Genomic DNA, 26248 nt, shown 5'->3' on the forward strand with positions numbered 1-26248 from the left:
TATTTAGAGCAAGCAGAGAACAATATAGCTGGTTACTTGCAAGGAAATCTCTAAGAATGGAAGCCAGAATCTGTGCTTAAGCTAATGAATGTGCAGAGCTGAGTTTTAGCATCAGAATCATGTATTTAACATAGGTTAATTTGCTATGGGAACACACAATGAGTGATTGATCCTTAATCTGTCCAGCGACTCATCTATAATGTGGGTGAAATGTAAGTTTTATTGGGTCCTTCCTCTCGATGCCAAGAGGAGTAGCTCTTCTAGTCTATTTCTGACATGGTCACCTTTGTCTCCTCCTCAGTTATCAAAGTGCAGAGAAGTCTTATAATGGACTCTCTGGGTTTGGCTTTAAGTCCTGGAGCAGGGTTTGCAGAATACTCAAACCCATGTAGCCTAGCCGGCTGATATGTCATCAGCCAAGACCCGCTGTAATGAACCATGAACAACTTTAATTAGACTAGATTAACATCTACACTTCTGTGAGATAGTACTTCTAGGAAATTCCAGATTCTACTGACTGTTTGCAGGCCAAAGATACTGTGGTGTATGTCTAGAGCTGTGGCTTTAAATGAAGGTCTATAGTCTTAAGGTATAGGCCTATGTATACTTGTCATATGCTCCGATTTGAGTCCTTTGGGCATTATGGAGAAAGACTCCAGCTGGATATAGAAATGAGACTGGGTGGAACTCAGTTCCTTGGTGATTTGACTCAGCACCAACCTCATTATTTACTCAGCACCAACCTCATTATTTGTTAAAGACCCAGCAACTTGGATGGCGCCGACAGAGAGGGTTGCCTCGCTTCGCGTTCTTAGGAAACTATGCAGTACTTTTTTTAATGTATTATTTCTTACACTGTTACCCCAGGAAATCTTAAGTCTTATATCATACAGCCGGGAAGAACTATTGGATATAAGAGCAACGTCAGTTTACCAACATTACGACCAGGAATATGACTTTCCCGAAGTGAATTTGGACCACCACCCAGGACAATGGATCGGATCCCAGTAGGCGACCCAAAACAACGGCGCCGCAGAAGGGACAGACAGCGCGGTCTTTGGTCAGACTCCGTAGACGGGCACATTGCTCACCTCTCCCGAGTATAATACTCGCCAATGTCCAATCTCTTGACAACAAGGTAGACAAAATTTGAGCAAGGGTTGCCTTCCAGAGAGACGTCAGAGATTGTAACATTCTCTGTTTCACGGAAACATGGCTCACTAGGAATACCTTATCAGAGTCGGTAGAGCCACCCGGTTTCTTCACGCATTGTGCCGACAAAAACAAACATCTCTCTGGTAAGAAAAAGGGCGGGGGTGTATATCTTATGATTAACGACTCATGGTGTGATCATGACAACATACAGGAACTCAAGTCCTTTTGTTCACCTGACCTAGAATTCCTTCCAATCAAATGCAGACCGCATTATCTACCAAGAGAATTCTCTTCGATTATAATCACAGCCCTATATCCCCCCAAGCAGACACCTTGACGGCCCTGAAATAACTTCATTGGACTCTATCTAAACTGGAAACCACATATCCTGAGGCTGCATTTATTGTAGTTGGGGATTTTAATAAGGCTAATCTGAAAACAAGGCTCCATAAATTTGATCAGCATATTAAATGTGTGACCCGGGCTGGCAAAATTCTGGATCATTGCTACTCTAACTTCCGCGACGCATACAGAGCCCTCCCTCGCCCTCCTTTTACGTGGACTGGGATATGTTCTGGATAGCCTCAGACAGCAACATGTGGTAGGCTTGATTACCAACGATGACGAGACGGCCTACAGGGAGGAGGTGAGGGCCCTCGGAGTGGGGTGTCAGGAAAATAACCTTACACTCAACGTCAACAAAACAAAGGAGATGATCGTGGACTTCAGGAAACAGCAGAGGGAGCACCCTCCTATCCACATCGACGGGACAGTAGTGGAGAAGGTGGAAAGTTTTAAGTTCTTCGGCGTACACATCACGGACAAACTGAAATGATCCACCCACACAGACAGCGTGGTGAACAGCGCCTCTTCAACCTCAGGAGGCTGAATAAATTTGGCTTGTCACCAAAAACACTCACAAACTTTTACAGATGCACAATCGAGAGCATCCTGTCGGGTTGTATCACCGCCTGGTACAGCAACTGCTCTGGCCAGAACCATAAGGCTCTCCAGAGGGTAGCGAGGTCTGCACAACGCATCACCGGGGGCAACCTACCTGCCTACCTGCCCTCCAAGACACCTACACCACCCGATGTCACAGGAAGGCCAAAAAGATCACCAAGGACATCAACCACCCGAGCCACTGCCTGTTCACCCCGCTATCATCCAGAAGGCGAGGTCAGTACAGGTGCATCAAAGCGGGGACCGAGAGACTGAAAAACAGCTTCTATTTCAAGGCATCAGACTGTTAAACAGCCATCACTAACATTGAGTGGCTGCTGCCAACATACTGACTCAAATCTCTAGCCACTTTAATAATAACAAATTGGATGTAGTAAATGTATCACTAGTCACTTTAAACAATGCCACTTTATATAATGTTGATATACCCTACATTACTCATCTCATATGTATATACTGTACATCTACTGCATCTTGCCTATGCCGTTGGCCATTGCTCATCCATATATTTATATGTACATATTCATATTCATTCCTTTACACTTGTGTGTACTGTATAAGGTAGCTGCTGTGAAATTTTTAGATTACTTGTTAGATTTTACTGCACGGTCAGAACTAGAAGCACAAGCATTTCGCTGCACTCGCATGAACATCTGTTAACCATGTGTATGGGACCAATACATTTAGTTTTGATTTGATATTACAGTGGGGAGAACAAGTATTTGATACACTGCCGATTTTGCAGGTTTTCCTACTTACAAAGCATGTAGAGGTCTGTAATTTTTTTAAATCATAGGTACACTTCAACCTTGAGAGACGGAATCTAAAACAAAAATCCAGAAACTCACATTGTATGATATTTAAGTAATACATTTTCATTTTATTGCATGACATAAGTATTTGATACATCAGAAAAGCAGAACTTAATATTTGGTACAGAAACCTTTGTTTGCAATTACAGAGATCATAAGTTTCCTGTAGTTCTTGACCAGGTTTGCACACACTGCAGCAGGGATTTCGGCCCACTCCTCCATACAGACCTTCTCCAGAACCTTCAGGTTTTGGGGTTGTCGCTGGGCAATATGGCTTTTAGCTCCCTCCAAAGATTTTATATTGGGTTCAGGTCTGGAGACTGGCTAGGCCACTCCAGGACCTTGAGATGCTTCTTATGGAGCCACTCCTTAGTTGCCCTGGCTGTGTGTTTCGGGTCGTTGTCATGCTGGAAGACCCAGCCACGACCCATCTTCAATGCTCTTACTGAGGGAAGGAGGTTGTTGGCCAAGATTTCGCGATACATGGCCCCTCCCATCCTCCCCTCAATATGGTGCAGTCGTCCTGCCCCCTTTACAGAAAAGCATCCCCAAAGAATGATGTTTCCACCTCCATGCTTCACGGTTGGGATGGGGTTGTACTCATCCTTCTTCTTCCTCCAAACACGGCGAGTGGAGTTTAGACCAAAAAGCTTTATTTTTGTCTCATCAGACCACATGACCTTCTCCCAATTCTCCTCTGGATCATCCAGATGGTCATTGGCAAACCTCAGACGGGCCTGGACATGCGCTGGCTTGAGCGGGGGGACCTTGCGTGCGCTGCAGGATTTTAATCCATGACGGCGGAGTGTGTTACTAATGTTTTTCTTTGAGACTGTGGTCCCAGCTATCTTCAGGTCATTGACCAGGTCCTGCCGTGTAGTTCTGGGCTGATCCCTCACCTTCCTCATGATCATTGATGCCCCACGAGGTGAGAACTTGCATGGAGCCCCAGACAGAGGGTGATTGACCGTCATCTTGAACTTCTTCCATTTTCTAATAATTGCGCCAACAGTTGTTGCCTTCTCACCAAGCTGCTTGCCTATTGGTGGCAGGGTAGCCTAGTGGTTAGAGCGTTGGACTCGTAACCAGAAGGTTGCAAGTTCAAACCCCTGAGCTGACAAGGTATAAATCTGTTGTTCTGCCCCTGAACAGGCAGTTAACCCACTGTTCCTAGGCCCTCATTGAAAATAAGTGTTTGTTCTTAACTGACTTGTTCTCCCCACTGTATGTCTTCTTTAACTCTGTGGCACACTAAAAGTCTTTTATGTTCTGCTTTTACTCTGTTAATGAATAGCAAAAGAGGTGTGTTTAGACTAACTAGCGTTCAGTCGTATAAATATCTCATGCTTATCTCATGACTGGGGACAGAATTATTTTGTTCTGTTGTGTTAGCCCAATGTATCTAAATGGGAAAACGATACTAGAGAAGAGGCTTTTGATAGTCAGGAAACGGTCTTCTAACAAACTCACATCATTCCCTAAGCTGTGAGCTCTCTAAAGCTCATCTAATTCGATGCAAGCCACTCTTGTGGGCAAAGGGAATTGTTACTAGCAGACAATTGCTGCCCTCTGTCTTCATATTGATCTGCCCCTGGTCCACAGGCTGCAGGAATGGAGATTCCTTAAACTACAGGCATGCTCTAATGAGTTACTGTCTCTGATTCCACTCCACGCAGCTCCACTTCTCTTGTCGTTTATCAAATTAAAAGGTTTCTGTGGGGGGTTGAGCCTGCCTGCAGGCGTGAGAAGCAGACATGTCAGCAGGGGGTTAGTGGAGTTTGTGTGAATGGACCTGTGACTGAGGCAGGGGTATGGATTAAGGCTGGGAAGGGGTGAGAGGTACGATCCCTGATAGGCTATTTAACATGATACAGGGCCAGGGGCTTTTGTCCTAACTTTTGGGGGGAGGGGAAGTGATTGCATGTGTGTGTGTGTGTGTGTGTGTGTGTGTGGGAGTGTGTGTGTGTGTGCGTGCGTGCGTGTGTCGGTTGGTTCTTCTATAGAATGTTCCTTGTTTTACTGTCCTTGTGGGGACATTGGGAGATTGTATGTCCCAACAAGGATAGTAAAACAAGGAAAATTCTCCCTGAGGACAAAGGCTTTTTAGGCTTTTTTAGGCTTAGGGGCTAGGTTTAGGGTTAGGGTTACACTTACTGTAGGGTTATAATTAGGGTTAGGGTTATCTTAAGGGTTAGGGATAGGTTTAGGGAAAATAGGATTTTGAATGGAAATTAATTGTAGGACCCCACGAGGATAGATATGTGTGTGTGTGTGTGTGTGTGTGTGTGTGTGTGTGTGTGTGTGTGTGTGTGTGTGTGTGTGTGTGTGTGTGTGTGTGTGTGTGTGTGTGTGTGTGTGTGTGTGTGTGTGTGTGGTGAGTAATGAGTAGGTGTGTGGGTTTTAGGATGAGGTTTGAGCCAGTATGTTTTCCACGAGGAGAAGATTCCTGAAGTGCTCAGGGTTTTTCCACCTTACAGGCTGGGACAGAGAGAAAGAGTGAGAGAAAGAGTGAGTGAGAGTGAGAGATAATAGAGGGAGGGGCAGTAAGAAGGCGGAGACATAGGGAGAGAGCAGAAAGTAGATATTCACAGTTTGGCTAGGTAGTCAGAAGAGGGATCTATGTAGCTGTCCTCTAGTGGCAGTGGAGTATTGGTAGGATAAGGTGGGCATGCACATATCCAGTGGTCTGTGTGTGTGAATGGCTAGGGGACAAGACTGTGATGGTCAGATAGCGGCAATGCAATTGTCTTGGTCGTCAGCTGTACTACTCTACTTTACATAGTAAGTAAATTCTACTACCCATTACTTTGAATTATTATAAAGTTTCCTAATTGAATGCGCTAACTGGTCAGAACCATCAGACTGTGAATTCAAAGATGCAAATACTGTTATTATATGATCCTTTTGTAAGTGTGACAGTTATCAAACAGATATTCACTCAGTTGTCTATGTTAATTGACTTTTGGGTTTTTTACATTATTGTCAGCCATGCATGATGCCAGTCCTCGCAGTGCTCATTGTTGTCAGCCATGCATGATGCCAGTCCACGCAGTGCTCATTGTTGTCAGCCATGCATGATGCCAGTCCACGCAGTGCTCATTGTTGTCAGCCATGCATGATGCCAGTCCACGCAGTGCTCATTGTTGTCAGCCATGCATGATGCCAGTCCACGCAGTGCTCATTGTTGTCAGCCATGCATGATGCCAGTCCACGCAGTGCTCATTGTTGTCAGCCATGCATGATGCCAGTCCACGCAGTGCTCATTGTTGTCAGCCATGCATGATGCCAGTCCACACAGTGCTCATTGTTGTCAGCCATGCATGATGCCAGTCCACGCAGTGCTCATTGTTGTCAGCCATGCATGATGCCAGTCCACACAATGCTCATTGTTGTCAGCCATGCATGATGCCAGTCCACGCAGTGCTCATTGTTGCCAGCCATGCATGATGCCAGTCCACGCAGTGCTCATTGTTGTCAGCCATGCATGATGCCAGTCCATGCAGTGCTCATTGTTGTCAGCCATGCATGATACCAGTCCACGCAGTGCTCATTGTTGTCAGCCATGCATGATGCCAGTCCACGCAGTGCTCATTGTTGTCAGCCATGCATGATGCCAGTCCACGCAGTGCTCATTGTTGTCAGCCATGCATGGTGCCAGTCCACGCAGTGCTCATTGTTGTCAGCCATGCATGATGCCAGTCCACGCAGTGCTCATTGTTGTCAGCCATGCATGATGCCAGTCCACACAGTGCTCATTGTTGTCAGCCATGCATGATGCCAGTCCACACAATGCTCATTGTTGTCAGCCATGCATGATGCCAGTCCACGCAGTGCTCATTGTTGTCAGCCATGCATGATGCCAGTCCACACAGTGCTCATTGTTGTCAGCTATGCATGATGCCAGTCCACGCAGTGCTCATTGTTGTCAGCCATGCATGATGCCAGTCCACGTAGTGCTCATTGTTGTCAGCCATGCATGATGCCAGTCCACGCAATGCTTATTGCACTTGAGGAGGGCTGACTACACCGATTATTTGCTCACAATGAAGGAACTGTGCCAGCCCTGCCAAGAAGAAGGCATGGAGGGACTTTTTGAGGGCAAACTGTTGGAGAGCTCTGTTTGAGGTAATACTACAAATATGAGCAAGATTAATTTTCTTCAACTCTACAGCAAAAAAACATTTAGGCTTAAATTCAGGTTTTGACTTTTTTTGACAATTAACTTTGTGCAAATACATATGTTGTCGTTCTTTTGAAAGTTATTGAGATGCAATTTACTCATATTAGTCATTGCAGCTTTACATAATAGGCTTTGAGGCACTGAAAGGCAGGGGTCCTCAGGGATGTTATCAGGCATTGATTCACAAAACGCTAAAGGACTGGACTCTGTGGCAATACATTTTTGTGCTATTTGCATGCCAAGAGGGATAAGAGTCCCCTCCCAGATCTCTTACTATCTCCAATCAGAGGGGTTGGGTTAAATGCGGAAAACACATTTCAGTTGAATGCATTCAGTTGTACAACTGACAAGGAATCCCCCTTTCAACGGTTTGAAAGGACTGGGAGAGGTGTTGATCCTCTTCTCCTCACAGATCAGTTATCCCGAGTGTGCATTCCTCTCCTCTGGGTCCACCTGATAAGTGTCTATGTGTGAATCCCGTGTCTGTCCATCTGTCTGTCAGATAGGCTAACCAGCGCTGCTTCCCCGGGAGGGTCGTGATAAAATAATTGATATGTTTAATGGTAATGATTAAATAATTCTACCCTGAAACGTAACCATTAGGGAGTATAGTTTATGTAGCATGTATAAGGAATAATTAAAGTATTAAACATAAGTCCAATTAGGTTGGACTGGGAGAGAGAGAAATGTGTGTGTGCCTCAGAAAATACCGAAGAACAATTAGGTTGGACTGGGAGAGAGAGAAATGTGTGTGTGCCTCAGAAAATACCGAAGAACAATTAGGTTGGACTGGGAGAGAGATAAATGTGTGTGTGCCTCAGAAAATACCGAAGAACAATTAGGTTGGACTGGGAGAGAGATAAATGTGTGTGTGCCTCAGAAAATACCGAAGAACAATTAGGTTGGACTGGGAGAGAGATAAATGTGTGTGTGCCTCAGAAAATACAGAAGAACAATTCAACTGTTTGAACCGACCTGGCAGGAACTCTGAGGAACCTATGAGAGCATAGGGAGTACTTCTCAAGGTTTCCCTAATCTCGGGGGAATGGAACTGTCAGCTGGGCAGTGATATACAGTGGTGAGAACTATAGAGATAAAACTCACCCACTGTTTGGGTGGAAGTATGTGCGTAGGATACCTACTGTGTGTGGAAGTATGTGCGCAGCTATAAAATGGATGTCTTTGTATAATGGACTTTAGTACAGTTTATTCAGAGAATGTTCTATCCTTTCTATCTTCTAGTCTTTGACTAATTATTATTAAACCCATGGTCTTACAGATCTCGGGGATTGGTCAGAGCTATTGATTGTCAGTTATCATTGGGATTGAAAATTCTCATGACAGTTGACAGCTCTGACAGAACTCCGAAAGGAGAGCTGATTGGGTTTTAAGTTCCCTCAAAAGTGTAAAGGACTATTGAATCTGTATTTTCAGAAAAATAAACAAATATATTTAATTTTATTGTTATTTATTGCGTGAATTGTATATGTTACAACTTCAGTTTCATGATCGGACTTAATACACAACCATGGAGAAAGTTTCAAAATAATTAATAACTCTAATTAATTGCCAAAAATGTTACATTAAAGTTAAACATCAGCTTCAAATTCAACTTACTTCTGAGATGAATTGTGCTGACATTGGTTTAATTATGTAGATAGAGAGTGCCATGGCCAAATGTATAATTAGACTCTCCAGAAATAAGCCAAGGATGTCTTTTCTCCTCAGACCAGACAGAGGTCTTTCAGTCAACTGATCAACAGCCAGGTAATGTTCACTAAATTTGGTAAATCCGACCACAGCTCTATACTCCTGATTCCTGCTTACAAGAAAAAAATGAAAGCAGGAAGCACCCGTGACTCGTTCTATAAAAAAGTGGTCAGATGAAGCAGATGCTAAACTACAGGACTGTTTTGCTATCACAGACTGGAACATGTTCCGGGATTCTTCCGATGGCATTGAGGAATACACCACATCAGTCACTGGCTTTATCAATAAGTGCATCGAGGACGTCGTCCCCAGTGACTGTACGTACATACCCCAACCAGGATCCATGGATTACAGGCAACATTCACACTGAGCTAAAGGGCAGAGCTGCCGCTTTCAAGGTGCAGGACTCTAATCCGGAAGCTTACAAGAAATCCTGCTATGCCCTGCGACGAACCATCAAACAGGCGAAGTGTCAATACAGGGCTAAGATTGAATCATACTACACCGGCTCCGACGCTCGTCTTAATAGGGCTTGCAACCTATTACAGACTACAAAGGGAAGCACAGCCGTGAGCTGCCCAGTGACCGTAGCCGACTTGACCTTTAAGCAGGTCAACATACACAAGGCTGCGGGGCCATACGGATTACCAGGCATGTGCTGACCAACTGGCAGGTGTCTTCACTGACATTTTCAAAATGTTCCTGATTTAGTCTGTAATACCAACATGTTTCAAGCACACCACCATAGTCCCTGTGCCCAAGAACACAAAGGCAACCTGCCAAAATGACTACAGACCAGTAGCACTCACGTCCGTAGCCATGAGGTGCTTTGAAAGGCTGCTCATGGCTCACATCAACACCATTATCCAAGAAAACCTAGACCCACTCCAATTTGCATACCGCCAAACAGATCGACAGATGATGCAATCTCTATTGCACTCCACACTGCCCTTTCCCACCTGGACAAAAGGAACACTTATGTAAGAATGCTATTCATTGACTACAGCTCAGCATTCAACACCATAGTACCCTCAAAGCTCATCACTAAGCTAAGGATCCTGGGACTAAACACCTCCCTCTGCAACTGGATCCTGGACTTCCTGACTGGCCGCCCCAGGTGGTGAGGGTAGGTAACAATACATCTGCCACACTGATCCTCAACACTGGAGCTCCCCCAGGGGTGCGTGTCAGGCATGACTCCAACACCATCATTAAGTTTGCAGCCGACACCACAGTGGTAGGCCTGATCACCGACAGCGACGAGACAGCCTATAGGGAGGAGGTCAGAGACCTGGCCGGATGGTGCCAGAATAACAACCTATCCCTCAACGTAACCAAGACTAAGGAGATGATTGTGGAATACAGGAAAAGGAGGACCGAGTACGCCCCCATTCTCATCGACGGGCTGTAGTGGAGCAGGTTGAGAGTGTAACGGTTTTCCTTAGGTGAAAGAGAGTCAGACCAAAATGCGGCGTGGCTATTGCGATCCATGTTTAATGAGACAAAGTAAACACGATCAAATACAAATAAACATACCACGAAAACCGAAACAGCCAAATACTGGTGCAAAGTAACACAGAGACAGAACAAGGACAATTACCCACAAAACCCAACACCAAACAGGCTACTTAAATATGGTTCCCAATCAGAGACAATGACGAACACCTGCCTCTGATTGAGAACCATATCAGGCCATACATAGAACTAGACAAACTAGACATGTAACATAGAATGCCCACTCAGCTCACACCCTGACCAACCAAAACATAGAAACATACAAAGCAAACTATGGTCAGGGTGTGACAGAGAGCTTCAAGTTCCTTGGTGTCCACATCACCAACAAACTACAATGGTCCGAACACACCAACAGTCAGTCGCGAAGAGGGCCCGATAAAGCCTATTCACCCTCAGGAAACTAAAAAGATTTGGCATGGGTCCTGAGATCCTCAAAAGGTTCTACAGCTGAAACATCGAGAGCATCCTGACTCGTTGCATCATTGCCTGGTACGGCAAGTGCTCGGCCTCCGACCGCAAGGCACTACAGAGGGTAGTGCGTACGGCCCAGTATATCACTGGGGCTAAGCTGCCTACCATCCAGGACCTCTACACCAGACGGTGTCAGAGGAAGGACCTAAAAATGGTCAAAGACCCCAGCCACCCCAGTCATAGACTGTTCTCTCTACTAACGCATGGCATGCGGTACCGGAGTGCCAAGTCTATGACAAAAAGGCTTCTCAACAGTTTTTACCCCCAAGCCATAAGACTCCTGAGCAGCCATAAGACCCCCCCCCCCCCATCACTTTAACTATACATTCATGTACATACTTCCTCAATTGGCTCGACCAACCAGTGCTCCCGCACATTGGCTAACCGGGCTATCTGCATTGTGTCCCACCACCCGCCAACCCCTTTTTACGCTACTCTCTGTCCATCATATATGCATAGTAACTTTAACCATATCTACATGTACATACTAGCTCAATCAGCCTGACTAACCGGTGTCTGTATGTAGCCTTTCTACTTTTATAGCCTCGCTACATTTATAGCCTCGCTACTGTTTTTCACTGTCTTTTTACTGTTGTTTTTATTTCTTTACTTACCTATTGTTCACCTAACACTTTTTTTGCACTATTGGTTAGAGCCTGTAAGTAAGCATTTCACTGCTGTATTCGCGCCACGTGACAAATAAACTTGATTTGATTTGATGTGATGGAAGTCCAAGGCTCCGAGCCCAAAGAGAAGGCCTTTCACTTCTGAGTTCCTCCCCAGCCCAGTCCCCAGCCTGCCCAACCTCAACTGGAATCCATCTGGAATTCACTGTCTGGATGACTGGAGGTTAAAGCCACACATGTGGCCTGCTGTTGTGGACACGGCTCTGTTCCTTTAACTCCTGCCAGCAATCCCTGAACAGGAACACAGAGGGGGAGAACTACTGTGCTGCAGGCCTGGAGACATTCAGAGCGAGCCAGAACACCACAAGAGTCCTTGTGGTTCTGATGTCAATTCTCCTGCTCCTCTCTCTCCAGTTGCTGTTTTTTTATACCATTTTATATGAACCCCCGTATTAATAAAAGCCCCAATTGAACAGGTCTTCAAAAAATAGATCAAAGTGCTACTACTCAGATTGGCACAATGTACACAAAGCCGGTTTGGTGTTGTAATAATACTCCTCGGAGCCATTAAGGCTGATTTGGGGGTCTGGGCCTGAATGGGCTTGGTAATGGCACAAAGGGAGAGCAGGGCTATCATGACAATATCACCTCTTCCCCCTCTACCTCCCATCTCTTCCCCCCTCAGCCACTTCTGTGCCCTTATGCCTAGGCCCAGTGTGTATAATCACTCCAGAAGACTCTGAGATGCTCTGATTAAGTACTGATTATGGCTGACGATCGATGGGCATGACTGGAATATATTGTGGAGCCAGAGGTGTCATTAAACTTGTGTGGAATGGCTGTTGTGTGGGTTGCTGTGTGCGCCTTGTGTCCCTCACTCTGCTCCGTCTAGGAGTTTGCCCCCTAGAGCTCTGCGCCGTGCCATGTTGATGTTATTTTCGAGGAGAGCCAGGTTTGAACCAAACACATTTGTGTTTTATTTTACACATAATTCAGGGTTCGCTAAACCTGCTGATAAATTCTCTGCACAGTAGTCTCTCTAGTCTCTACTCCCTCACATCCCTCCCCACCTCAGCCCAGTGTGGCCACCAATGCTTAGGTCAATACCTCTGCAGCCATTCCATTTTCTAACCCTGGAGTCTGTCTGACCTGCACAAAACAAGATTCTTTATCTGTTCAAGTCATGTGAGACTTGTGGTTTCAGTGAGAAAGTCTGACTGGGACTGGGAAAAGAGGGCATTCAAACTGTGATTGAGAGTCATCAAAAAATAGCCAGTCGTGTGCAGAAATGTCAGAAGTCCTCTTAGAATTCTAAGACTACAGGTCAGCCCTGAAGGTGACCTTGGAGCCAAGGAGTGTGAGGATGGAGAGAGGATGGTTTAGGGAGGGGAATAAGACAGGTGTACGGGAGGGGGTGGGCACTGGGCAGGCACTGGAGGTGCTGACTGGTCTCCCGATGGGCTCTTTTCAGGGTATTTGAGTCTGGTGGGAATGGGATTTGAAGAGTGTGAAAGTCCCCTCTCTCCTCCATAGGAGTGACCCAGGACCCTGCTGGCCCCAGGCTGCTAAAGCATTTGCTTTGTCCCCCTTCTACTCTCACGGTGCTCACTGACACTCCTCTCACGTCTGTCTCTCACAGTCCTCTCACGTTGCTCACTGACACTCCCCTCAAGTCTCTCTCTCACAGTCCTCTCACGTTGCTCACTGACACTCCGCTCACGTCTCTCTCTCACAGTCCTCTCACGTCTGTCTCTCACAGTCCTCTCACGTTGCTCACTGACACTCCTCTCACGTCTGTCTCTCACAGTCCTCTCACGTGTCTCTCACAGTCCTCTCACATTGCTCACTGACACTCTGCTCACGTCTCTCTCTCACAGTCCTCTCACGTGTCTCTCACAGTCCCCTCACGTTGCTCACTGACACTCTGCTCACGTCTGTCTTTCACAGTCCTCTCACGTTGCTCACTGACACTCCTCTCACGTCTGTCTCTCACAGTCCTCTCACGAATGCTCACTGACACTCCGCTCACGTCTCTCTCTCACAGTCCTCTCACGTCTCTCTTTCACAGTCCTCTCACGTTGCTCACTGACACTCCTCTCACGTCTCTCTCTCATAGTCCTCTCACATTGCTCACTGACACTCCGCTCACGTCTGTCTCTCACAGTCCTCTCACGTTGCTCACTGACACTCCGCTCACGTCTCTCTCTCACAGTCCTCTCACGTCTCTCTTTCACAGTTCTCTCACGTTGCTCACTGACACTCCGCTCACGTCTCTCTCTCACAGTCCTCTCACGTCTGTCTCTCACAGTCCTCTCACATTGCTCACTGACACTCCGCTCACGTCTGTCTCTCACAGTCCTCTCACGTTGCTCACTGACACTCCTCTCACGTCTGTCTCTCACAGTCCTCTCACGTTGCTCACTGACACTCCTCTCACATCTGTCTCTCACAGTCCTCTCACGTTGCTCACTGACACTCCGCTCACGTCTCTCTCTCACAGTTCTCTCACGTCTGTCTCTCACAGTCCTCTCATGTTGCTCACTGACACTCCTCTCACGTCTGTCTCTCACAGTCCTCTCACGTTGCTCACTGACACTCCTCTCACGTCTGTCTCTCACAGTCCTCTCACGTTGCTCACTGACACTCCGCTCACGTCTCTCTCTCACAGTCCTCTCACGTCTGTCTCTCACAGTCCTCTCACGTTGCTCACTGACACTGAGCGGCCTTTCAGGTTTTGTCGATATAGGACTCGTTTTACTGTGGATTTAGATACTTTTGTACCTGTTTCCTCCAGCATCTTCACAAGGTCCTTTGCTGTTGTTCTGGGATTGATTTGCACTTTTCGCACCAAAGTATGTTCATTTCTAGGAGACAGAATGCGCCTCCTTCCTGAGCGGTATGACGGCTGCGTGGTCCTATGGTGTTTATACTTGCGTACTATTGTTTGTACAGATGAATGTGTTACGTTCAGGCTTTTGGAAATTGCTCCCAAGGATGAACCAGACTTGTGAAGGTCTACAATTTTCTTTCTGAGGTCTTGGCTAATTTCTTTTGATTTTCCCATGATGTCAAGCAAAGAGGCACTGAGTTTGAAGGTAGGCCTTGAAATACATCCACAGGTACACCTCCAATTGACTCTAATGATGTTAATTAGTCTGAAGCTTCTAAAGCCATGACATAATTTTGTGGAATTTTCCAAGCTGTTTAAAGTCAATTTAGTGTATGTAAACTTCTGACCCACTGGAATATTGATACAGTGAATTATAAGTGAAATAATCTGTCTGTAAAAAATTGTTGGAAAAATTACTTGTGTCATGCACACCCTAGATCTCCTAACCGACTTGCCCAAACTATAGTTTGTTTACAAGAAATTTGTGGAGTGGTTTTAATGACTCCAACCTAAGTGTATGTTAACTTCCGACTTCAACTGTATCTATTTGGTTTGCTAAGGAGATGGACCACACTGGTGGAGGAATTTCACATCAAATCTGAATTTAGCATCTTGTTTTTGCGTCTGCAACTGTTCTCAGTCTTCTCACACATCTCTTGCTCAGATGGCACCTTGGCAGTAGGCTGAGTCTTTTCTCTTGGGAACATGTCAAGAGTTCCTTTTATGTCTGACTCTGAATCAGTCCGGTACCTAGGCTGATGAAATCCTGTCCTATAACAGCTGGGGTTTCTCCCAATACATTTTTCCAGAGTGACCGACTTGAAGAACACCTGATCCATGCTCTTTTATTCTTCTTATATGTGATATCGCATCACCTCAGTAAATTAGTCCAGTTGAGGGTTAGAGTATGCTGCTGTTGCTTGATACTATACCCATCTCACTTTGTGCTTTTCCTGTTCTATTTTCTTCACATAAAAATCAAGCTTTTCTCTCGTGAGAAAATAATTTGTATGACAAAATAAGGATATTTGTTATTCATAGGGGGGGAAATTGATACAGTTACATATCACAATATTATTTTGGGATGATATTATATCAATATTTGACTCCAAGTATCAATTTGTACATATTTTTTATAGGTAGCGTTAGCCAGCGCTAGACGGCTGTACTATACCTTTGCCAAAACTATGGTATTTTTGTTGTCCATCTTTGTTGTCCATCTTTTCATCATTTTAATTTCCATGACTTATCAAAAATACTTTTCTCATGCTCTCTCTTGTCTCTCTGCAGCAGACATAGTGAGCAATATGTTTGCAACATCAAATCACAAAAAAAATAAAAGTATCGAATCACAATATATCTCATATAGAATCGTGAGAATCATAATACCTATAATATCAGCACCTATTTATCATGATCATAACGTATAGTGAGGTCCCTGCCAATTCCCAGATCTAGTAGGACACAGGATGGAAAGGACACAGGGTGAGTGAAGGAGGGCTGTGCAGGCAGTAAGGTACACTTGTCATCGTTGGGGGGAGATGTTCTTCAGAGGAGATTGATGTATCAGGCCCAGGAGGATTATGAGAGGAAATTATAGATGGGGTACACTGTGGTATTGTGTTACGCATGGGATGGAGCTGGGTTGGGCTCTCTGTGTGTGTGTGCATGTTTGTGGCTGTGGGTGTGTGTGTCTGTACCTGTGTGTCTGTGTAGGCATGTGTCTGCGCATGAGAGTGTGCGCGCGTGTGTGTGTGTGTGTGTGTGTGTGTGTGTGTGTGATGGGGCAGTTGTTTAAGGAACTGTGAAATCATAATTGGTAAATGATGTAGACCTAGATCTGTTGAGGCTCTGTTGTTGCAGCGTGCATTTGCATCATTGAAGCAGGATTATAAGATCAGGGTGTGCTTTCCTTCTGTCTAATGGAGTGGAAGTAAAGATAATGCCACTTTGCCCATATTTTATTGGGAGACCAGGAAATATTATTTTGCTATTGGGACCATTGGCCCTCATCTAGAGAGTGTCTCATTATGCTGACTATGCTTTTTACTCCAATTTGAATAGATGACTGCTGTCTGGAGTCATGTAAACTTGCATAAAAGACCCCTGTGTATCGTAGTGTTCCTTTTCTAAGTGTAGCAGAAAATGACTTAAAATCACCTTTGGTCTGAGTGGATCTGCCAATGTCACTGTTCGTTGTGTGTGAGGTCCTCGTCCTCTCGAAGGAGGAAGTGGTAGAAACGGGCTCATTAGCAGCGATCCAGGAGAACAATGGGTGAAAATGAGAGTGATGTTCTCCTTGTTAGGAGCCTCTTGACTTGGTATGGTGTAATCAGGCCTGGATGGGAGAGTATAATGACAGAGCAGCGAGATGTGGAGGGCTGGCCCCAGACCCCACCTACTCCCACCTGCTGAGAGAGAAAGCTCATCTGGACTGTTTCTCTCACACTTTCTCTTTCTTTGTCAACCACCACTTTTGTTATGAGCTCCCTCCCTCCTTCCCTCTCTTCACCTTAAGAAAACAGAGAGGGAAAGAGTGCCAGGTGGGTGCATTTTCCACGTCGACACGCAGTTGAAGTCGGAAGTTTACATACACTTAGGTTAGAGTCATTAAAACTTGTTTTTCAACCACTCCACAAATTTCTTGTAAACGAACTATAGTTTTGGCAAGTCGGTTAGGACATCTACTTTGTGCGTGACACAAGTAATTTTTCCACCAATTGTTTACAGACAGATTATTTCACTTATTTCACAATTCCAGTGGGTCAGAAGTTTACATACACTAAGTTGACCGTGCCTTTGAACAGGTTGGAAAATTCAAGAAAATCATGTTATGGCTTTAGAAGCTTCTGATAGACTAATTTACATCATTAGAGTCAATTGGAGGTGTACCTGTGGATGTATTTCAAGGCCTACCTTTGAACTCAGTGCCTCTTTACTTGACATCATGGGAAAATCAAAAGAAATCAGCCAAGACCTCAGAAAGAAAATTGTAGACCTCCACAAGTCTGGTTCATCCTTGGGAGCAATTTCAAAACACCTGAAGGTACCACATTCATCTGTATGAACAATAGTACGCAAGTATAAACACCATGGGACCACGCAGCCGTCATACCGCTCGGGAAGGAGACGCGTTCTGTCTCCTAGAGATGAACATACTTTGATGCGAAAAGTGCAAATCAATCCCAGAACAACAGCAAAGGATCTTGTGAAGATGCTGTAGGAAAAGTACCTGGATCCACAGTAAAACGAGTCCTATATCGACATAACCTGAAAGGGCGCTCAGCATGGAAGAAGCCACTGCTCCAAATTCCGCCATAAAAAAAGCCAGACTACAGTTTGCAACTGCACATGGGGACAAAGATCGTACTTTTTGGAGAAATGTCCTCTGGTCTGATGAAACAAAAATAAAACTGTTTGGCCATGATGACCATTGTTATGTTTGGAGGAAAAAGGGGGATGCTTGCAAGCCGAAGAACACCATCCCAACCATGAAGCACAGGGGTGGCAGCATCATGTTGTGGGGGTGCTTTGCTGCAGGAGGGACAGGTGCACTTCACAAAATAGATGGCATCATGAGGTAGGAAAATGATGTGGATATATTGAAGCAACATCTCAAGACATCAGTCAGGAAGTTAAAGCTTGGTTGCAAATGGGTCTTCCAAATGGACAATGATCCCAAGCATACTTCCAAAGTTGTGGCAAAATGGCTTAAGGACAACAAAGTCAAGGTAATGGAGTGGCCATCACTAAGCTCTGACCTCAATCCTATAGAAAATGTGTGGGTAGAACTGAAAAAGCGTGTGCAAGCAAGGAGGCCTACAAACCTGACTCAGTTACACCAGCTCTGTTAGGTGAAAATGGGCCAAAATTCACCCAACTTATTGTGGGAAGCTTGTGGAAGGCTACCCGAAACGTTTGTCCCAAGTTAAACAATTTAAAGGCAATGCTAGCAAATACTAATTGACTGTATGTAAACTTCTGACCCACTGGGAACATGCTGAAATAAATCCATCTTTCTACTATTATTCTGACATTTCACATTCTTAAAATAAAGTGGTGATCCTAACTAACGTAAGGCAGGTAATTTTAAAATTATGGATTACATGTCATGAATTGTGAAAAACTGAGTTTGAATGTTTTTGGCTAAGGTGTATGTAAACCTTCGACTTCAACTGTAGGTCTGACTCATCTCACTGTTGTTCAGAAGCTGAACTGTTGAGTTGGTGTATTAATCCTTTTGTGACTGGTTGTGGCTGTCTAAAGGTATCAGCGTGCTTCAGTTCGGCTGGCAGCTAGCTAAAGTCGGCTTGGCGAACCAAACGAGTGTGCTCGCATACTCCCTTACAAGATCTTCACTTGAAAAACAAGAAAAAAGTGACAATAGTACTGTTTGTCCTATTTGAGACGACGTAGCCAGTATATACGTCCTCAAAATAGTCCGAATTAATCTAAGGAATCTGTCATTAATATTTTAAAAAATGCAGAGGAGATCTTAGTCGCGCACTTTTACATCTAAGATCTTTTTTCAGTATTTCTCAATTAAGAAATTAGCTTGAAAACGAGTCGTTGACAACAAAGACTTATTGAAGAATCCTTATAGTTGACCAATTATGGACAAGGGGCGTAGACTTCGGCTCCTGAACTTCGGCTGGCCTTGAGAAAAAATGTTGTGTGCCTGAGCTGCCCCCAAAAAACTTACCGGAGTTCAAAACGAACAAAAACATTACAAAATATCGTCATTATGTATGCACAAGCTGTTTCGAGCTTAACAGTCCCTGTCACTGTCTCTACATGTTGGAATCCTCTTCCTTGTCTTGTGAGAAAGGCTGACCACCAGGTGCTTTAGCCTTAGAGGGACCTGTCTCGGCCCTTTTCTCTCCCAGCTTCCCTCCCTCCTCAGGCCGGTCTTAGCTATCAGCCTCCATGCGTTCCAATGTGAGTCAATCTGTTATTTTGTTTTTCTCAACACCTCTCTCTTAGGTTCTCTTCTTTCAGATCCAGAATGCTGAAGCCAGGATGGATCCTACAGGTCATCTGAGACGGTCCGCGTGTTCTCCCTGTTCTCCGTCTGCGACGGCCCCCTCATCCCCGAGCCTCGTCCCTCGGGGCCCCATCTGGCTCTCCGTCTTCCGGCAGCAGCCCCCAGTTGCGGAGTAGCAGTGGGAAGGCGACCCTGTAAATATGTCTGGATGGAGGTCTCAATGGCATCTCGTCCTGCTGAACTCCCTGACCTGCGGCCTGGAGATTTGCGTGGCAGCTGGGATCACGTACGTTCCCCCCCTGTTGCTGGAGGCTGGGGTAGAGGAACAGTACATGACTATGGTACTAGGTAAGCCAGCTCTGGTTACTCCCCCCTTGTCCACTCTCTCTGACAGGACATTCAATAGACATGAAAGAGTCTTCATCTAAAGGGAAGATGAGAGCCCCCCCCGCCCCATTAGCTATATATCACCCAACACACACACATGCATGCATGCACACACACACACACACACACAGAAACAGGCGCCCATGCCCATACGCACACACACACACATACACACTCCCTTGGGGAGAGAAACTGGAGAATAGTATTCATCCGTCTCTTCTGTTGTTCTCTAGCTGACCACTTGATGGATTGTTGGGTGTCAACTGTTTCCCATTATTTAATACATTAGACACTACTCTCTTTTCCCAGTGTTTCTGCCGTGCCTTTTTCATGTTTATGGTAGAAAATATGATTATACATCGCATAATTATTATGTCCCTTTTTATTGCAGTTAAACTGTCTGCAGATTGCAGTGCCAATCTAATTTGAGACTCATTAATGTAGTCCCAGGAAATGTGTAACTCATATGAAAGCCAAACAAATGGAAATGTATTCTGCAGGTTGATGAACAACTGTATAGCATATGTGAATGATTTATCAGTTGTTGGTGGCTCAGACTTGATATTCAAATTGATTATGTCCTCTGTAGGAAGGGTAAAGGATAGGAGACAAACCTCTTATTAAAGTGTGTGTGTGTGCTTGTCTGTTAGCGGGCCTGTGACTGTGTATGACTGTGTCTGGGAGATAGGGTTGGGCAGGGTCACAGGTCTCTCGCTATTAGTCCGTTTCCCACTGGCCTTGTAGGGGTCAATGAGGCCGTTACCTTAATCAGAGGCCAAATCACCTGTTGCTTTGATCAGGTCGTAACCAGGTGCTAATTGAAAGGCAGTGGGAGACAGAGAGCTGGAACTGCTGGAGGCAGCAGCCCTCCGTTTCACAGGCCTACTTTTACTCTTTCATGAGTTGCACTTCAGAAGGCAAAACTGAAATGAAGCAGGTCATTTCAGATGTGACTATGAACACGTTTCCATTTGCCCTTTCACTTCTCATGCAGTCTCTGTTTTTGTTATGGATGTGTTTGTAATGTCTCTGCTAGTTTGGCTAATTTCTCGGAGCGTTGCTGCATTGTGTTCTATAATGTTTTCATTGCTGTGCAGCTAGGGCTTTTACTGGTGAGGGGTGTCAGAGGGCTTAGTGTGGAGGTACAGAGGCAAGGGTGCTCTGGAGGGGTCCTGTCCTAATGGCAGTGGACAGGGCAGTGCCCCAACAGCCCGTTAGAAAATGTATCTACAACAGCTTGCTGGCTGCTGGCCTGCTGGCACAGGACCACATTTCCAAAAACATACTCACTGTCTTGTCCTCCTGATGGAACAGGCTCATTTTTGATCCCCATAGTTGAGTTTCGAATGCGGTTCTGGACTGTGGCTGCGGATTTGTTCTACACTAACAACAGCAGCCTACTCTTACCAATAGATACAAAGAGGGGTTGTTGTTGTTGTTAGACCTCATTGCCTGCAAACTGTGGCATGCTCTTACATTTGACCTAACATTAATGCTGAATTAGGTGTTTAGGTTTAAAATAGACACCACAGCACTGGCTCTATGTACAATTGAAGTCGGAAGTTTGCATATACTTAGGTTGGAGTCATTAACACTCGTTTTTCAACCACTCCACAAATTTCTTGTGAACAAACTATAGTTTTGGCAAGTCGGATAGGATATCTACTTTGTGCATGACACAAGTAATTTTTCCAACAATTGTTTACAGACAGATTATTTCACCTTTAATTCACTGTATCACAATTCCAGTGGGTCAGAAGTTTACATACACTAAGTTGACTGTGCCTTTAAACAGCTTGGAAAGTTCCAGAAAATGATGTCATTGTTTAGAAGCTTCTGTTAGGCTAATTTACATCATTTGAGTCAATTGGAGATGTACCTGTGGATGTATTTCAAGGCCTACCTTCAATCTCAGCCAGGACCTCAAAAACAAATGTGTTGACCTCCACAAGTCTGGTTCATCCTTGGAAGCAATTTCCAAATGCCTGAAGGTACCACGTTCATCTGTACAAACAATAGTACGCAAGTATAAACACCATGGGACCACGCAGCTGTCATACCACTCAGGAAGGAGACACGTTCTGTCTCCTAGAGATTAGCATACTTTGGTACGAAAAGTGCAAATCAATCCCAGAACAACAGCAAATAACCTTGTGAAGATGCTGGGGGAAACAGGTAGAACAGTATCTACAGTGGGGAGAACAAGTATTTGATACACTGCTGATTTAGCAGGTTTTCCTACTTACAAAGAATGTAGAGGTCTGTAATTTGTATCATAGGTATACTTCAACTGTAAGAGACGGAATCTAAAACAAAAATCCAGAAAATCACATTGTATGATTTTTAAGTAATTAATTAGCATTTCATTGCATGACATAAGTATTTGATACATCAGAAGAGAAGAACTTAATACTTGGTACAGAAACCTTTGTTTGCAATTACAAAGATCATAAGTTTCCTGTAGTTCTTCACCAGTTTTGCACACACTGCAGCAGGGATTTTGGCCCACTCCTCCATACAGACCTTCTCCAGATCCTTCAGGTTTCAGGGCTGTTGCTGGGCAATACGGACTTTCAGCTCCCTACAAAGATTTTCTATTGGGTTCAGGTCTGGAGACTGCCTAGGCCACTCCAGGACCTTGAGATGCTTCTTACGGAGCCACTCCTTAGTTGCCCTGACTGTGTGTTTCGGGTCGTTGTCATGCTGGAAGACCCATCCACGACCCATCTTCAATGCTCTTACTAAGGGAAGGAGTTTGTTGGCCAAGATCTCGCGATACATCCTGTCCCCTTTGCAGAAAAGCATCCCCAAAGAATGATGTTTCCACCTCCATGCTTCACGTTTGGGATGGTGTTCTTGGGGTTGTACTCATCCTTCTTCTTCCTCCAAACATGGCGAGTGGAGTTTAGACCAAAAAGCTCTATTTTTGTCTCATCAGACCACATGACCTTCTCCCATTCCTCCTCTGGATCATCCAGATGGTCATTGGCAAACTTCAGACGGGCCTGGACATGCGCTGGCTTGAGCAGGGGGACCTTGCGTGCGCTGCAGGATTTTAATCCATGATGGCGTAGTGTGTTACTAATACATTATGTCAATTAGCCTGTCAGAAGCTTCTAAAGCTATAACATAATTTTCTTGAATTTTCCAAGCTGTTTAAAGGCACAGTCAGCTTAGTGTATTTAAACTTCTGACCCACTGGAATTTTGATACAGTGAATTATAATTGAAATAATCTGTCTGTAAACAATTGTTGGAAAAATTACTTGTGTCATGCACAAAGTAGATGTCCTATCCGACTTGCCAAAACTATTGTTCGTAAACAAGAAATTTGTGGAGTGATTGAAAAAAGAGTGTTAATGACTCCAACCTAAGTATCTGTAAACCTCCGACTTCAACTGTATATATATAGCCACAGTGCTGCACCACTGGCTCTTTGTGTGTATATATAGCCACCGTGCTGCACCACTGGCTCTTTGTGTGTAAATATAGCCACCGTGCTGCACCACTGGCTCTTTGTGTGTATATATAGCCACCGTGCTGCACCACTGGCTCTTTGTGTGTATATATAGCCACCGTGCTGCACCACTGGCTCTGTGAATATATAGCCACCGTGCTGCACCACTGGCTCTGTGTATATATAGCCACCGTGCTGCACCACTGGCTCTGTGTATATATAGCCACCGTGCTGCACCACTGGCTCTGTGAATATATAGCCACCGTGCTGCACCACTGGCTCTGTGTATATATAGCCACCGTGCTGCACCACTGGCTCTGTGTATATATAGCCACCGTGCTGCACCACTGGCTCTGTGTATATATAGCCACCGTGCTGCACCACTGGCTCTGTGTGTATATATAGCCACCGTCCTGCACCACTGGCTCTGTGTGTATATATAGCCACCGTTCTGCACCACTGGCTCTGTGTATATATAGCCACCGTCCTGCACCACTGGCTGTGTGTATATATAGCCACCGTCCTGCACCACTGGCTGTGTGTATATATAGCCACCGTCCTGCACCACTGGCTCTGTGTATATATAGCCACCGTCCTGCACCACTGGCTCTGTGTGTATATATAGCCACCGTCCTGCACCACTGGCTCTGTGTATATATAGCCACCGTCCTGCACCACTGGCTCTGTGTGTATATATAGCCACCGTCCTGCACCACTGGCTCTGTGTATATATAGCCACCGTCCTGCACCACTGGCTCTGTGTGTATATAGCCACCGTCCTGCACCACTGGCTCTGTGTGTATATATAGCCACCGTCCTGCACCACTGGCTCTGTGTATATATAGCCACCGTCCTGCACCACTGGCTCTGTGTGTATATATAGCCACCGTCCTGCACCACTGGCTCTGTGTATATATAGCCACCGTCCTGCACCACTGGCTCTGTGTGTATATATAGCCACCGTCCTGCACCACTGGCTCTGTGTATATATAGCCACCGTCCTGCACCACTGGCTCTGTGTATATATATAGCCACCGTTCTGCAGTGGATTTTTTGTGTAGGCGATGTAAATAGTTACATCATCAGGTTGCCCGCAAATGGCTTCTAGATGGTTTGCTGTAAAAGCATTTCTTCTCTCTCTCAGATTATCTTGTGACCAAACAGATTGAGATTGTCCCTCCAAAATGTGCATATGGCAATTACAGCTCCAGTGGACGGATAATATGAGGTGTCTTAACGTACACTCCACTCTCCCTCTCTCTAAACAGCTGCACGCAAACAGGAGAAAAAAATGTATTTGTATCGTTCCCACACAACCCGTAAACCTGATCGGGGAATGGCACAAAACCTCATTCACTTTCTGCTTTAGCTTCTTCTAACGGAACGGTCAAGTGTTAAGTGAATGGAGATGGAACTTGTGTCCTGGAGGCTTATGTCTGGTTTTCCTAGCAGTAATGTCAGATTCTCAGATGCAGTCCATCTACTTTATCTAATGGCTACTTCTCTGGATTTATACTTCCCAGTTGCCTCTCTTTAATTCTATAATCTACTCTTCTACTCTGCTTTCTGTAGAGTGGCTCAGGGACATGTCTTATGTTAGAAAATCACATTATAGTGTGTGTCCTGTATATGAGTGCAAAGCATATGGTGGTGTGTTTATACTGCTTATAAGTTAGAGATCACATGGTGGTGTGTTTATACTGCTTATAAGTTAGAGATCACATGGTGGTGTGTTTATACTGCTTATAAGTTAGAGATCACATGGTGGTGTGTGTATACGGCTTATAAGTTAGAGATCACATGGTGGTGTGTGTATACTGCTTATAAATTAGAGATCACATGGTGGTGTGTTTATACTGCTTATAAGTTAGAGATCACATGGTGGTGTGTGTATACTGCTTATAAGTTAGAGATCACATGGTGGTGTGTGTATACTGCTTATAAATTAGAGATCACATGGTGGTGTGTTTATACAGCTTATAAGTTTGTGATCACGTGGAGGTGGTGGTTGGTGGGTGGGTGGGTGTGTGTGTGTGCGTGTGGTGCGTGTGTACTGTATCAAGTTTAAAAGCACATTGCTGTGTGTGTATTCTATATGAGAAAGTACATTGTGCTGTGCATACATACTGGGATTGTATGTCAAATCATATTGATTGGTCACATACACTTATTTAGCAGATATTATTGCGGGTGTAGAGAAATGCTTGTGGTGTGTGGTGAGGGAAAGAGAGCTCATATTTAGCAGAGTAGGACTGTGTGTGTGTGAGTTCAGACTGTACCATCAGGCTCTACACACTGGATTGTTATGATGGGCTTCCACAGCTGCGGCAGCCAGGCAGAAATGTGAGTGAGGGTCTGATTGCAGTGACCCATTCTGTATGTCTCTGTCCCTGGCCTTCCGTCCGCCTGTCTGTCCGTCCGTCAGTCTGTCTGTGGGGCTGCTCCACTGAGAGCCTGTCAACATGAACTAAACCCCCAACCAACCAATTTTTATTTTACCTCAGGAAATGTTTTCCTGGGAACCATTACACAACTTAATGCCAATAAAATAATATCTGGTTTCTTTCATTTCATTGTGTAACAGTTTCCAACAAAGTGTTGTTGTCAGATATCCATCCAGGTAGAAAAATCCCAAACATAAAAGGTCATTGTCTGGGAATGGAATAATGGAATATTCATTATACTCTCCGGTCTCCACACATATTTAATCAGAATGACACTTGTGGCGTCCCTCATGTGGATCTAGTTAATATGTTTTATTTTTTATTTTGATGGAATTTGAAACCATGTTCTCAAAAGAAGCATTCCGTGCGTGTTCCCACTGTGAAACCAGAGGCATACATCTGGCCATTGTGGGGAATGTGAGTCGAATGTGAGTCATGTTGCTCCACAAGCAGCCTTTGTCATGAGGTGTTCCAATTAGCCCAAGCTAGCAGTGGGGAGCAGTGTGGAGCAGTGGGGAGGAGAGGGAGGTTGACGGTGAGTTAGCTCGGGGCACAGAACCATCTGTAGGCATCCTTCACAAGCACTCAAAGAGATGGATGTAGCAGTAAAGTGGCCAGTGGGGCCACAGAGCCTGCCTCCAAGCCCTGTCAGCAC

General features: G+C 45.1%; 1 protein-coding gene across 1 annotated transcript in view; it reads left to right on the top strand.

Annotated features, from left to right (window-relative positions):
• Nucleotides 1–26248, top strand: part of LOC109867797 (solute carrier family 45 member 3-like) — a 56850-nt gene that overhangs the window by 14934 nt on the left and 15668 nt on the right. The window contains exon 2 of the mRNA XM_020457094.2: nt 19306–19654. Within this exon, the coding sequence (XP_020312683.1) occupies nt 19507–19654 (148 nt within the window). The 5' untranslated portion in view covers nt 19306–19506. The remainder of the gene's footprint in view (nt 1–19305; nt 19655–26248) is intronic.

Source organism: Oncorhynchus kisutch, linkage group LG22, assembly GCF_002021735.2.
Source record: "Oncorhynchus kisutch isolate 150728-3 linkage group LG22, Okis_V2, whole genome shotgun sequence".
In the NCBI taxonomy this organism is placed as follows: Eukaryota; Metazoa; Chordata; class Actinopteri; order Salmoniformes; family Salmonidae; genus Oncorhynchus; species Oncorhynchus kisutch.